The 16,229-nt window shown below is 47.3% G+C and overlaps 1 protein-coding gene across 1 annotated transcript in view; it reads right to left on the bottom strand.

Annotated features, from left to right (window-relative positions):
- LOC140411305 (GPI-linked NAD(P)(+)--arginine ADP-ribosyltransferase 1-like) overlaps positions 1-13,684 on the bottom strand; it is a 41,721-nt gene extending 28,037 nt beyond the window's left edge. Inside the window, exons 1-2 of the mRNA XM_072500427.1 lie at positions 13,597-13,684; positions 8,777-8,889 (exon numbers count right to left, since the gene is read on the bottom strand). Coding sequence (XP_072356528.1) covers positions 8,777-8,889; positions 13,597-13,684 — 201 coding nt within the window. The remainder of the gene's footprint in view (positions 1-8,776; positions 8,890-13,596) is intronic.
- Positions 13,685-16,229: the final 2,545 nt, after the last annotated feature.

Here is a 16,229-nt window from a genome sequence, read left to right as displayed (position 1 = left end):
AAACTGAGACCCTGGTGACAGTCTCCGTCTCTGTTGAATCCCAAGTTTCTTTACCCGTCAGTCTGGCCTCAATAAAAGTCGAGATGGATTTGCAGGTACAGCATTAGTTATTTTATTTAGCTTGCAAGCTTAATTCCTCTCACAGAATCACAGGACACATTCAGTCTCCTACATCCAGGAAAGCGAATGAACAAAGAGACAAAGGGATCTCTGCAATCAATTCAACTGGTATCAAGTTTCACATACTCGACGCCCATAGGTCATCCTATATCCCTCCTGGCCTGTTTGATCTATTCTGATTGGCTCACTTCCAATCCCTTCCTCTGGCCCCGATTACTCAGCATCCTTTTCTCCTGCTTTGGTGGACACACCTCTTCCTGCTTTTCCATGCTGTCTGAAATCCTTTGTCTGTGAACTCACCAGAATTAGACTGGCCTACCTCTACATTACATTAACTAATATCTCTAAAGTAACTATTTTATATCACATTCGTCATTCCCTCCTTTTATCATTCCATGATAACCGAACTATCCAAACCATAGCTACGGTTCCTCATCTAAAAAGATCCGTCGCTGCATTTCCAATTCCTGGCTTAGCCCCCCCTCATCTGCTGCACCCTCATGGATTTTAACAGTTAAGTTTTTCGGGGCGTTGATCTGTTCCAGTGCACCCCGCATTCTACTCATCACACATTTAAGAATAGCTAGGCCCACAAAGATGCAGCCGATAGCCACCACTAAATACATGGCTATATTTATCAACCAGTCCTTCCAACCTCCAAATCCCCAGTTACCCCAAGAGCCAGGATCCTGCATTCTGTCCAGATGATCCCGTATGTGATCCATAAATTTAGTGATGTTAGCGGTCAAGTCCTTAACTCCCATGATACACTTGCCCTGCACTATGGCGCATACCTCACCCTCACGGGCCAGAAGATAGTCAAGAGCATACCGGTTCTGCATTGCAAACAACCGTAGCTGAGACAATTCCTTGGTTATTGCCCCGAGGGCTCCCAAGGTTTCATTTCCCAAGATGGTAAGGCCACAAATAAAATAATTCCTATTGCTGACAGCCAAGGAACCCCCCACACCTCCCAGTGTCAAGATGCTCAGAATCCCCCACCCGGCTGAGTGGCCCCGGTTGGGTGCGAGAACCTGAGGTTTTTTCCAGTTCTAACAAAATTCAGCAGAGACTGCCCGGCGTGCTAACTGATCATGCAGCATCCACGCCGAAGGGCAGGGGACTGTGGTAGGGACTAGAGTCCCTATAGCAATTTGGCGGGGAAATGAGGGGGACAAAACGTTGGTCGCTGTGCCATTAAATAAAAAGTAGTATCCTTGCTCCGTGTGCAGGCTAGCACCACAATCAGTATATCGGTTGCGTAAGGATCCCCCAGTAGCCCAGTTTATCCAGCTTTGAAACGCCCATTCAGGCCGCCTAGCAATGCGGAAAGCCTTAGTCTCGACAGTGATATGAGAGACATTCGCCCAGCCACAAAGGAGCTGGAGGCCGGCGTTCAATGGAACGCAAGTGGTGTTGTAACAAACACATTGGCCAGACGCCTGGGTGATATGGCACCTCCTGTCCGTACAGGTGGGGAACAGACATGTTATATTCGTTTCCACCTCTACCAAAAACCGCCGTATCCTTCACTGCGGAAACAATTCTCGTACGACCAGGAATCCCTATTGGCAGTGAAGTTGCTAGGTATGTACGCCCTCCACCGTTGCAGTGAATGGGAATTATCCCGAGGAAGGGGAAGGCAAATAACCGGAGGTGCTGAACCCGGATCGTAAGGAAGAGTGACTTGCTCGGGCAGTAGCTCGGAATGCTGACAATGAACCACCGTTTGGGGAGTGCCCCAAAGCGGTGAAACAGAAAATAACCTAGACACCGCTGCGGGGTTTGGGTAGCAGACAACCCGTCCCTGGCCATACAAGCGGTGGTAAACCTGGTAGAAGAGATTCATACTACCCGGGTTTTCCTCAGTTTGGCCTTTAACTAACTTAAGTGTATCTCCTGGTAACCTACGTTCTAGCTGTACTTCCCTTCTCACACGCCCCGTCCTCTCTCTAGTCCCCCTTTCTTTCTCATAGCCTCTTCCTACGCTCTCCTGACGGTCTGATGTTACCTTTATTGCACCAATCTTAACACATCCAAAATCAAATTTACATGTATTTCAAAAACAAGGCAATGTCCATATAATGTTCCCTTCCCATCGCCGGGATTGGTGCAATTGCTTCATGACTCCTGCATTCTCCTTAACTTTGACGACCTTCCATGAGTCGATACCATGTTCTCGTATATGGGAGCAATGAAGAACATCACCTTTGCATAGGTGATGTATCCTTGTAGATTGGTTGGGGTTACAAATATAGATAATATTCCCCTTTTCCATGTCCATCGCCAATAACACTCCAAGCGAGGTGAGGCCAAATATCACACAGACGGTGCGTAGCCACCCGATCATGCTCCACACCTGTAAAATAGCACTGGAGAAGGGAGGCAGGTTAATCTGTCCAAGAAAATGAGGGCCGTTATCAGAACTCAACTGAGCTGCTCTACTGTACCGGGGAATGATTTCCCGCATCAGAACTTTAACCACAGTAGCAGCTTTATTATCGGTAGTCGGATACGCCTCAACCCATCTGCTGAACACATCCATAATGACCAAAACATATTTATAACATTGACACCTTTCCAAGTCAATGTAATCCATTTGGAGCGTCTCAAAGGGACCACTGGGCAACGGGGTTTGCCCCATCCCACAAGGGATACCTTTTCCGGTGTTATATTGCTGACAAATCAAACACCGATTACTGATGCTCTGGGCCAACCCCTGCATTTTAGGGTTCCACCAAGTGTCCAGCAACAAATCACTAGCCCCTCGAGCCCCACAATGAGTTGCAAAGTGTACACATTCAATGACCGATAAAGCCAGTACATCAGACATACAAGTCTGATGTGCTGGCATGGTCCATAAAGAGGAAACAGAATCATATGTACAACCTAACCGTTTCCACATTTGTTTATCACTCTCAAGAGCGTCCTCCTGTAACCTTATGACGTCTTGGATGGTTGGCATTGACTTGTCAGAAGCAGACATATTTATAGTAGATCGTTTAGTCTGACTTAACATTTTAGGCACCATCACTTGCTGAATTTGCGCGGCTGTCTGCGCTGCACAATCTGCTCGTTCATTACCAACGTCAACTGGGGTCTTACCATTTGTGTGGGCAGCGCATTTAATAACGGAAATCTGCACGGGCATAAGAAGGGCCTGCAGTAAGTCATTAACTAAACCCCGGTGGGATATTTAACCACACATAATCATGTCAGGTTGTTCTGACGAAATGTCACTCAAATCGCCCCTTATTGTGGTAGTTTCCTGAATCAAGGCTAAACAGTCGTGGCCAGGTGCGTCTTCATGGACAGGGGGACCACTAAGAAAACAGGCTGGATTGATAGTGGTACAGTGGTTAAATGTCAGACGTGGATTGTTCAAAAGGTATACCTCATACCTATTCTGACGAGCTGCGGTAAGATGCTGAGTCTGCAGTTGCCTCAGTGGTGCGATGACCGAGTGGGAGCTATACACCGTAATATCCTGTTGGAGGGTGAGAGCATGTAACGGCGATGCGATGGCATTGATTGAACGTAAATCCTGTACTAATCGGTACTGGTCTGGTTTGGCTGGTTTAGGCATAGCAAGTATGGGGGTGTTACATTCTGATTGGCAAGGGACCAAAATACCCTGTTGCAACAGCTCTTGAATTAATTTGTCTATTGACGGAGCAGCTTGGGATTTCAGGGGGTATTGCCGAATGGAAGGTAGCTTTACATGATCCTTAATCATTACCTTAATAGGTGTAACATTTGTCTTTCCCACTTGTGATGGGTATTCCGCCCAGACCTGTGGATTGACATATTCGAACACATCATGTCCCCAGTGATGCTGCAGTCGAGTGTTAATTGTTTCAGGGACCTCAAAATATTTTATGGTAGTGCCGTCCGGCATGACTTGAAGTGTGTACTCTGTTGGATCCGAATGATCCACTGCCCCCCTTACCATTAGCCCCAGATCCCTGGCATGGTACTGGTCGTGGACCTGACGTGTAATATGATGGCTTACCGAAGCTGACTGTGGCCATAAATGTGGTGATATTGTAACAAAATCGGCTGTATCTTATTTTCCCGTGACTGTGGCTGTAACCTTGACTGGCCATTCGGTCCCAATTAATGGCCGGTATTTGTCCTCCAACTCCCTGTTTTGTCCAGTTCTGTCATAGGCCAGGGTAACGTGATGCAGTGAATGTTCAATGTCCAACGTCCACCACTGGGGGGGGGGGGGGGTGGTGATAGAAATATAGCACTGTTGTCTCATCCTCCATGATTTAACCGTTACCCCCTCGTCTCCGCACTCTAGTTGTAGCTGGAAGATACACAGTAATCACTACATTTTCCAGTAGTCACTACAAACTGATGATCTGCAGACTTATTCTCGTAAGTGACTGTCACAGGTTCAGAAATAGGATACTCACACACCTGTCCTTGGAACCCCGACAATTGCTGCGTGTGGTCGGATAGTGGTAGTCGAAGTTCTGATTGCACAGAAGACATGGCTGCTCCAGTGTCGATTACAAATGAGTGATTTTGATCTCCTATCTGCAGAGAGATAATAGGTTCCCTGTCTGATTGGAGAGTCCTTATGACTAAATTAGCTAGTCAATCCTGTGTTGGGAAAGGGTTTTCCTGGGAGAAGTCAGTGTATCTCGTCTGTCCTCCCCTTGGTGGATTACCCCTCCTTTGGGTCGGATAATCTCCTTCTACTGCCTGACTTTTAAAGGGGCATTCCTGTTGCCAGTGATCTGCACGGCCGCAATTAAAACATGCATTGCTCCCTCTATATCTGCCCCGTCCTCTTCTCCCAGTAGGCCAATGGCCCCTCAGAGGGGGCTGCGGTTGTAAAGCTGTTGATGCATATGGTGGGCCATAAAAAGGAGCTGAGGGTCCCTTTGGGTGGGTTTGGTATCTTCCTAATCGGCAACTGTCTCCGAATCTCACCAGCGGGCACTCTAGCTATTTCCTCTGGTTCTTCGACGTCTCTCCCTGTCACTAGAGGGAGTTCTTTCTCTTCAAAATCTTCTGTTGCAGCTTCCTTTGTTCTACAAACCTTGCGGTTTCTCCTTAGTTTGGAGGGACTTAGGAGGTATACTTAATTGTTTCTGGTGAGGATCAAGCCCTTCCCTCGCTGTCCGAGATCTGGTCCTGGAGCTAACTGGGCTTGCGGTACAGAGCTCCTCTTTCTCTACTGATCGTGAAGATGGTAAATCTGGACCCATACTATCACCCAAAAGGGCTTGCGTTACTGGCATAAATGGAATCTGGGAGCAGTGACTGGATATCAATTATTATACTCTGGTGGTTCTGGAATTAGTGCAGACAATGCTACAGGTGCAGTCGGAACATTTAGTGAACATTTTCTAAATTATTGAATTTATCATTTTCTGTCAATTCAAGGCCAGCCATTGAACTACGTAGCTCATCTTTTGTTTGACCCGTGCCTTCCCTGTCTCTACTTGCGCGTTTTTTTTCTTGGCAAAGCGATTGAAAAGGTTCTAACAGTGTTTTTTTTTAAACTTAAAAATGTTTGAAAATTCAAATTGAATTACTGCAACTTGCAAGCTTAGCTCTGATCTCAACTCAGAACTAAGTTTACGATTTGCTTAACACAAACTTGTATAACATTTACAACTTAATTAATTCTTTATCTTAACAATTTTTCTTTTAACAAGTTTTTCTTACATTCACAAAAATGTTGGCACAGTCAACTATCATCTCCAGATTTACACTTTTTAAAATGGTGTCCGTGATCTTCTTTAAGTTTCTATTAATCTCCAGAGAAAATGAGACAAACATTATTTCAAGTAAGTAAAACTGAAGATTCTGGCAATTTCAATCAATTGCTTTCGAAAATAATAACTTTTATCAAAGAGGTGGAGAAACCCACTGGTTTCCTTTAATTAATTCAAAACGTAACTTTACTGGAGTTCACTGACTCAAAGGAAAGGTATCCGATTACACTACAGGCTGCTGCTGTTATCTCAAATCCTGAGTGAGAAGCACTGTCTGTCTTTAACTTTGGCTGCTGCTGTTAACCCTTTGAGAGACTTGTGCTTCAACCAATATGCAGCATTTCCCACAATCTCAACTAGTCCTCAGAACTGCGCCCTTCGCCACCACAGTCCAAGGGTACAATTTTAGCTTAATCAACTATATATTTAAAACACTCACACATGGAGTTGAACCATCTTCAATTTCAAATGTCGCATCAACTCCATAACCTAACCCAAGCCGAATCAGAACTCACAAATGGAGTTGAACCATTTTCAATTTCAAATGTCGCATCAACTCCATAACCTAACCCAAGCCGAATCAGAACTCACACATGGAGTTGAACCATTTTCAATTTCAAATGTCGCATCAACTCCATAACCTAACCCAAGCCGAATGAACAATATGAAATCCCATCAATTAAATTGCTAATCCCCAGACTGACCTTTGATTTCGTCAAGACGATCTTTCCGTACCAACCGCGAGTGACCAGACTAATCAGACGATAAGAAGAGGGGAAAAATCAATGCGTGGTAATTTTCCAGTTCTGCATTGTGGGCCCACTTTCCCCATCCTCCTGTTCTTAATCAGTCTAATTCTGATTTCGCAGTTGGTCAGAACCGTCTTGAGAAATCCCGGGTTTTCGGCACCAAATGTTGAATCCCAAGTTTCTTTACCCGTCAGTCTGGCCTCAATAAAAGTCGAGATGGATTTCCAGGTACAGCATTAGTTATTTTATTTAGCTTGTAAGCTTAATTCCTCTCACAGAAACATAGGACACATCCAGTCTCCTACATCCAGGAAAGCGAATGAACGAAGAGTCAAAGGGATCTCTGCAAATCAATTCAAATGGTATCAAGTTTCACATACTCGACGCCCATACGTCATCCTATATCCCTCCTGACCTGTTTGATCTATTCTGATTGGCTCACTTCCAATCCCTTCCTCTGGCCCCTATTACTCAGCATCCTTTTCTCCTGCTTTGGTGGACACACCTCTTCCTGCTTTTCCATGCGGTCTGAAATCCTTTGTCTGTGAACTCACCAGAATTAGACTGGCCTACCTCTAAATTACATTAACTAATATCTCTAAAGTAACTATTTTATATCACATTCGTCATCTCCAGTTCTGCAACCAATGGCGTACAACTGTTTCCAGTTAGAAGTGTTCTCAATTCAGTTAACTATCTCCTCCGAACGGACGTTGCCTAATGCTTTCTGGAACGCCTTATTTGTTATGAGAAAGGGCGCATCATTGTGGACAGCATACGATACATACTAAATTGATTGTTTATCCGTACCCTGACTTGTGCAAATCTATGTACTTTTCGATTCATTTCTAAGGGATGTGGGCTTCGCTGCCTTGGCCAGCATTACTCTCCCATCCCTATTTGCTCTCCAGAAGGTGATGGTGAGCTGCATTTTTGAACCGCTGCAGCCCATGTCGTCTAGGTACACCCCCAGTGATTTTAGGAAGGGAGTTCCAGAATTCTCGCCACGAAGTTAAGGAACGACGATATAGTTCCAAGCCAGTATGGTGAGTGACTTGGAGGGCACATTTCAGGTGGTGGTGTTCCCGAGCATCTGCTGCATTTGTCATTCTTGTTGCTATCGGTCTTGGGTTTGGACGTTGCTGACAAAGGAGCCTTGGTGAGTTCCAGCAATGCATCTTTTCAAAGGTGCTCACTGTTGCTATCGTGAGTCGGTGGTAGAGGGTGTCAATGCTTATGGAAGGAGTGGGGGGAAATCAAGGGTGTTGCTTTGTCCGGGATGCTGATCAGCTTCTTGAGTGTTTTGGAAGCAGCACTCATCCAGTAAAATGGGAAGCATTTCAGCACACTCCTGAATTGTGTATTGTAGATGTTGGACAGCTATGGGGAATCATTCAACTCATGGTTCCAGCCTGTGATTTACTCTTTTACCGACAGTTATGGTCCGGTTCAGTTTCTGGTCAATTGCACGCCCCAGGAGGTTGGAGGTGGGGGGTGCAGCTTTGGTATTGGTATTAATTGTCACGAGGTAACAGCTTTATTTTCTGCTTTTGGGGATGGCCATCGTCTGGCACCTGTGCTACTTGCCACTTGTCAGCCCAAAACTAGATCTTTTCCACGTCTTGCTGCTTTGGCACGTGGAGTGCTTCAGTGCAATCAGCAGGGAATATCCCCAAAGCTAACTTTGTGTTGGAAGGAATGTCACAGATGAAATTGCTGACGATGGTTGGACCTGGATCAGTAGGTGCAATAGCAATCATCCTTTTGAGTTGGTGAAGAAAAATCCGTTGAGAGATTTAAAGTAGTTGATATTTATGATGCTGCAGCATACAAGAAATTACAGGCATGAAGAGAACTTGCATCTGTTATGCTACATTCTAGTGTGTTTAAAGAAGTTCGCACTAGGACCTGATTATGTACCATGTAACGATGCTGTTCATGAAAGTAGGGCGATTGTAGTATCTGCCCGACTAAGAGCAGTAGAATGGAACATGTCAATCTCTCTGCTCAAGAAGCCATCTCACCTGCTGCTTCTCAGGGGCAATTATGCATGGACAATCTATGCTGGTCTGGCCATCCCCATGATTTGTTTATTTTTTGCATGTCAGAGTCAATGACTGCCACTACTGATGATGTGTTGGACAGTCTTGACCACCGAGCAGTGCAACATACTCTCAAGAGCATGAAGACTGCAAGGAAGCTGAGTAGACCGAATACAATATATTCAAGTTGGTAATGATAGTAAGGTAGATGCAAAAACATGTTGTGAGAAGGACGCAAAGTATCTGCAAAAGGATATGGACACATATTGTTTGGAAAATGAGATGCAAGGATAAAATGTTGAAGAGTGAAATTATCGAATTTGCTAGAAGGATGAGAGAAACAAGATATTTTCTAAAACCTGGCAATCTGGTGATATTTTAGTTCAGAGAACATTGAACATTGTTGCAAACAAATTGCAGAAACTTAGCATTCGTGTACAACCATAATGAAGAAAGCGAAATGATGCTACCTTATCATAATATTATAGGTGTATAAGTGTAAAATGAGACAACATCCTCCGTATTATGGACACGTTATGGTCTTATATGAAAATAGATACACTGGTAATTTTGTCGAACGTCATATCTTGTAAAATGTTAAAATCATGAGGCAAAAAGGGAGGCCAATCAAATGTACATTTTCCGGTTATTTGAAAGTTACCGAATATTTCTCAAATCTCAGTTCTCCCTTCTCTTTGAAATTCTTTTCCTTTTTCCACGTAAAGGTCCATAGCCACCTTGACGATTTTTAATCAGACAATTTTATCCTCCTTTCTGCCATTACATTCTAGATCATAAGAACAACATAAAAATCTCTAATTTTATATTGTTGGTCTTGATGAAACGTTTCTGGTTATATAGAATTTGTAGTGCAGAAGGAGGCCATTCGGCCCATCGAGTCTGCACCAGCTCTTGGAAAGAGCACCCTTCCCAACCACATACCTCCACCCTATCCCCATAACCCAGTTGCCCCGCCCAACACTAAGGGCAATTTTGGACACTAAGGGCAATTTCGCATGGCCAATCCACCTAACCTACACATCTTTGGACTGTGGGAGGAAACCGGAGGACCCGGAGGAAACCCACGCACACACGGGGAGAACATGCAGACTCCGCACAGCCAGTGACCCAAGCCGGGAATCGAACCTGGGACCCTAGAGCTGTGAAGCAATTGTGCTAATCACTATGCTACCGTGCTGCCCATTTTCTTTGTCCTTTGCTTGCCAATTGACCTGCGAGTGTAAAAAGTGTCTCCCTGTTTATCCTGTCCACATCTTCCGTATTTTGACATGCAGTAAATAGTCACTGTAAGTTCTGTACTTCAAGGAGACTTTGGTCCATCTGACGCAATCTCTCAGCATCCGGATAGCCTGTCATACCTCGTACCACAGCCCTGGTACAATTTTTATATATCGCTCCGAACATAACCAAAGACTTTGTATGCTTGTTAACCTTTTTTATCCCGAACTTAAAGCGAGGCCCAGATGACGACTAGCCAGACATGTCTTTAAGGTTTTGCATCATTTATATGTCATTGTCACCTATCCATATATTGATAAAGCTCAAAATATTTAAACAAACAAACGTGTCAGGCCTTCCTGTTGCCTTTTAACGGTTTGTAGACATTCAACCCAAAGCTTCATTTTGTGTCCTACATGACATCTAAAATGCCGCCATTATATCTTGCATCAGTTCCAGTTTTTCCATCCATTAATACATATTCTTAAAATAGATTAAGAACAAACATTTTCCTTTTGAAGGAAGTATTTTTTGCTTCGAAGTTAAATTCCGTCTTAAATAAGGTCTTCTCCATTTCACCAATATTTCCAGGTCTTCCTCAAGGCTGTCAATACCGATTTGAATGCACATTGCATTATTGAAATTCATGTCATCTAAACATTTGTAAATAATCTCAGTATATCTAAGGCTAGTCCGTCATAAACTTGATTACGGTGAACGTTGCATCATTAGTTAAGAGCTTGAAAGGTACATAAATTCTTAGCTCTCCTAACAATATTCATTTCTCCAGCTGCTATTTCTAACTTTTCTGTATTCTGTATTGTCGTCTATTCCCGAAGCAGGTTAAGGTGCTGAAATGCTGAGAGTATCCCTATCATTCAATTGTACCTCACTTCGCTGTTTGTCACGTCATTTTGCGAACCTTTCCAGGACTAGCAATAATCAGGCTCAGGGTGTCAGTTCAGATATATACTTACCGTATTGATGACTGCTGTAAAACGTCAGTATGCCCTGAACCTTCAATGATGGACTTTTTTATTCTTATTTTAGTGTTACACGATAAAGGTAATATTATCATGCTTTCGCCATCCCATGTTTCCTAAAGAACGGCTCACATTGCTCTCTGATGTTTTCATCACATTGCAATATATAGTCAGTTATACAAATAGATACATATCTTCTTGACTGAGTATGCCATTAGGATGTGAAAATAAGCATTAAAAATCCCCCGGACATCCTTGCTGCGAGCAGAAATGGCTCGATCTGCCCTTTGTGACTGTTCAGGGACTGTTCCATAAAACGGCCACTTACAACCTTGATTCAACATTTGCAAAAACACCGACTCTCGAAAATAGATAATTGTATATGTATTTATTTATATATATACCGGGAAATATAGCAACAGTCGATAAACGCAGTCTGGGCCAAGACAAAGAATAATTTCAAATTCCAGGCTTTCCACTTTGGGACAAAACAATTTATTGGAGAAGCGGCGTATGAGGTTTCCGAGGACGGTGCCAATGGGACGAGAATGTTATGTGGGTACACTGGGGAAACCAACAGTGAATAAAGCTAAAAGCAGTGGCTTCAGATTCAGCATTCGGTGGGGGCAAAGACATGTTGCGGGATTCTCCATTCCTGACTCAAAGGGCCAGAATCTCTGATTTTGAAGCTATGGCGGAGTATGCGTAGCGCTTTGCGTGGGATGAATCAAAGTCACCCCAGCACTGATCCTCTGACCGGTGAGGGGCGAGCAGCCGCTCCATGTAAAACGCCCGATGTCCACAAATTTGCCGGGGCCATGTCAACGACCAACGATCTGCCACCCGACCTGCCAGATAGCACCGCCCCGGTACCCCCTCGCTACCCCCTGACCATTCCCCACCAGTCCTCCCAGCCCCTGCCAAATAACCCCTCCTCCACCGTGCGAGCAGCAGGGCTCGCATCTGACTGTGGCGGCGTTGGACATAGTCCGCAGCTGCTACGCCGGGTACCCGAACGCTCAGACCACACGTCAACTGCTCAGTCAGGAACTCGGGCCATTGGTTACGGAACACCAGGGGAGCGCCTTCACGTTACATCCTGAGGCTGTGCCAAAGGCGTGCGAGGAGCGTGCGCAGCGATGACACAATTTTGGAGGTGGTGGAGCATGGATAACCAACGTAAAACAGGCGCCACCCAACATTGGTATGTAAAGATGGATTCTCCACATGATCGGCGATTACGAAATCAATGTCGGGAAACGGAGAATCCCGGCGAAAGTGTTGATGCCGGGCAGGAATTTGGGACTTCCACAACAGCAAAACTGGCACTATACCGATTCAGTGATTGGCAAGGGGATAGCCCCGTGCCACGTGGAACATAATCGATTCCAATGCGAAATTGTGCCAGATTCGGCGGATTCACGATTGACACTGGCGAGGCTGACAAGTTGCAGCCGCAGCCAACAGCTTCCCTGCCCACACACCATCACAGCCTAAAAGGTGGCTGCGACGATAGAGGGACCCTGTAACTGGCGGAGGAGAGGCAGGCCATGCTGTACACAGGCCTTGGAGGGAGTCTGGCAGCCACCGCCATTCGCAATATCTGGGCGCAGGTAACGGAGGCAGTCAGCCCTGTGAGCAACACCATCCGGACCAGATGGCGGTGCCGGACAAAAACTGCAATAACTCCTCTGAACAGCCAGGATAGGGAGCCAGCACTGTTCCTCGAGTAGAACCCTGTCCAATAAGCGTAACCCTAAACCAACCCCCCCCCCCCACCCACCCAGAGGGCAGCCGAACCCCTGCCCTGAATCACATGCCAGCACACATGCCAGCTGTGATGGCCGGGTGCCCTGGTCAGCATGGCCACCAGCTACCCCATGCATCGGACTGTCTTACACTGCATTTTCTTCCCCGCCCCCAAGAGAAGGCTACACAAAACCTCAGGGAGTGGGAGAAAATTGGAGGTGACCGCCGAAACTGCAGTCCCTTTCTTTGGCTGAGGAGAGGTCTCTGGGCTTGGTCGGTGGTCCACAGGAAAGGGATGTCGCCGGGATCGATATAGGCCACGGGCGAGAAATTCAGACACCACTTATTTGCAGTCCCCATGACATATGTCCCAACTTCCTCCAACATTGCCACCGGATCATCCTCTCCCCCACACCACCCTCACCCCAAAACACCTCCCCCCAACACCCTCATCCTCACACCAACGTCCTCCCCCAAAGGCTCAAAGGCCACCCCCCACCACCACATCACCCTCACATCCGCCCTTACAATCATGCAACTCTCATCTCCACACCACCACCAGTACAGGGATCCGATGGCGTGATAGAATGACGAGCTCCCATGTGTATTCACTCAACTGGGTGGTGGGAAGTGCCACCGTGGGCAGGAGTCATACATTAATGAGCGAAATGGAGCACCAAACCTCATCGCAGAGTAGCTTGTCATCATACTCTATCCCATGGACCAGAATCGGTGTTACTACGAACCCATGGGCCCCAACCCACAGTGCAGCAGGTACGTGTCAGGGAAGGGGTTGGAGGTGGTTAGGGGGTGTTTGGGGGATGAGCGGATGCGGGGCAGTGCGGGTCAGATGCGGTGCCCGTGCCCCTGGCCAGCCCCCGCCCCCCCCCCCCCCCGCCCAGTCGAAAAACCTGGAGGCGATCAGAGTGTCCTGTACGCATTGGCCCTGGAGCACACGTCCTCCGACCTACCATCCTACCTGGGCCCATGTCCATCCCATCCTTGACCTCTCCCGCATCCTGCTTCTCATACAAGGACTGGGAGTGGACTGCCGCCTCCTCAAGCATATCGGCGCTCTACTGCATGATGTTGTGAAGGACGCAGTGGGCCACCACAATGTGGATAACACTCTCGGCGTCAGAGTGGTGGGCCTCTCCAAAATGGTCCAGGCACGAGAACCACATCTTCAAGATGCCGCAACACCACTCTATCACGCTTCTGCTCGCTGCATGGGCGTTGTTGTAGCGGGTCTCGTCGTCGGTTTCACGTCTCTGGATAGAGGCAACTGGACAACCGCTGTCACCCAGAGCCACCCCTCAAGTCTGGAGTGGGATGCGGCATCTCAATCATCGCAGGAATTTTCGAATATCCTTTCATGGAGGTCCCGTGCACACTGCCCGGGTACCGGGCACAGACGTGTGCGATGTCCAGCTAATAGTTACCTATCTGCTGCACGTTGATCCCCGTTTGGTTGGTGTAGAGCGACCTATCATCTGCAGGTGCTCGTAGTAGGAATTACATTCCGTCGATCACCCCCAGGGCGCGGAGCATCCCAGCGATGGCGGCGAAGGATGCTTACCGGGCAGCTTCATAGGATCGTTGCTCATTGAATTGGGTGCATTCTGCTAAACGGACATACAGGGCCTTTGTGTCAGCGCAGATGCACCTGTGGACCGAGGTCTATGCGATCCTGGACAGGTCCCAACTCGACTGCTGGAAGGATCCTGTGATGTAAAGGTTCAGAGCGACTGTCGCCTTAATGGCCACCAGGGGCGTGTGTCCTCCCCCATTCCCCCGCAATGTCAGGTGCTATAATCCGGCAGATATGTCGCACTATCACGCTGCTCAGCTTAGTCTACGCAGGTCCAACAGGTCTTTCCATGACAGGGGGGCTCATGCAGCACCTCGTTTGCACCTCCTCCTCCTCGACCTGTTTAGCGATCGACTCTCCATCCTGAGCGGCTGCCTCTTGTTCCACTGCTGCACACACTGCTGCTGCAACTTCCTCCTCCTCACACAGCCGCAGGGCATCACCTGGCTGAATCCCAATATTCATTGTCTGCAGCAGGTGAAAGACCGGCATGTTAGCATGGTGCATAACCCCGTGCCCAGGTGCAGTGGACTACACGATGCCCCTGGGTGGCAACGCAGATTTGGCCCAGCATGTTCCATCCCTATGTCGCCGCATCCCTTGACCCATCCGGGCCTGGCAAAGAGGGGACATCTGGCCCTGGCGCCCGTTCCCGATGCCTGGGGTACCATCGGCTGCCGCTTCCCTTGCCAACATTCCGCTCAGGCCCACGCCTGGCAGCCCGATAGGGGCTATTGTGGTCGTTTCCACCACGCTAACATGCCGGTGTTTCACCTCCTGCAAACAATGGATATTGGAATTCAACCAGGTGATGCCCAGTGGTCGTTTCCCTTCGGTGACCCGCAGGATGCCCTTCCGGAGGGTGGAGCCAGGGGGTGGGTATGGTGGAGGGTGGGGGCTGTGGTGTGGGGCTGGAGCACACACACGGCCGGTGAACCGTGGATGTCCCAGGGAATACCAGGTCAGGCGCGCTTATTTTAAGTGAGCGGCGTATAATATACGTGCGTTCTAGAACACGTTGAGGCCACACGATGCAATGGGGACTTGCAATTAGTGTGATATTGACACCCGCCATAATTTGAGAGTCGGGACCGAGTCTCTACACAAATCTGCATCCTGATTCCTGCGTCGGCCGACAGAGAATCCCGCCCATGATCTCTCTGAATTCAACAATACGTTCGTGGGGTTCATTGAAAAAACTGTCCCAATATTGTCAACTGCATCAGAGCAGAAGAGCCTCATAGAAGGTTACACGAGGATGGCTTAATCGTAATCGGCTCTTCCAGTATAAATAAGGAGGATCTGCCTCATGTGAAGAAGGTCTGGCTCCGCCCGAAGGAGGGACATCATGCACCCGCGGGACACTCCTACTGTAGCCCCGATCGGGCTCACAGGTGTGGGACGGAGCCGAACGCTGGCAAGGGGGAGCGCCAGCCGACGGTACCGCTGGCATCAGGAGCTGACGCCAGTGGCAGATACTCCCGCAGTGCCAGGCCCGGATAGGTAAACGGAGATTGACGATGATTAGCAACAGAACTCCGGAAAACGTGAGTATTGTTCATTTTACACACAGCATGGGATTGAAAACGGCAACGTACAGCCGAAAGGAGGGAACAGCAGATTCAGCAACACCAACTGACAGTAATTGGATTAATATATTCTGTAAACGCTGAAAGCTGGTAAAGGACGTTGTGAAGTGTAGACTGGTTGGAACTCAGCTGGGATATTGCGTACACTGATGGGCACCACACGATATGATGGAGGTGAAAGTACTGGGAAGAGTACAGAAGAGGTTTCCAAGAATAGTTTTTAGGATGAGAACTATCAGTGTGAATGTAGACTGGGAATGTTGGGTGCCTTCCACTTGGAGAGAAGAAAGCTTAGAAAATATTTATTGGAGGGCCGTTAACCACATAGGGAGAAACTATCCCGTTCGTAAAAGGATCGAAAAAGAGAAGACACGGAATTGAAGTGATTTGGAGAGGAAGCCAGCATGATCCGAGAAGAAAAAATCAAATAAA

The sequence above is a fragment of the Scyliorhinus torazame genome, chromosome 4, assembly GCF_047496885.1.
Source record: "Scyliorhinus torazame isolate Kashiwa2021f chromosome 4, sScyTor2.1, whole genome shotgun sequence".
NCBI lineage: Eukaryota > Metazoa > Chordata > Chondrichthyes > Carcharhiniformes > Scyliorhinidae > Scyliorhinus > Scyliorhinus torazame.
This window is presented reverse-complemented; position numbering and strand designations above follow the sequence as displayed.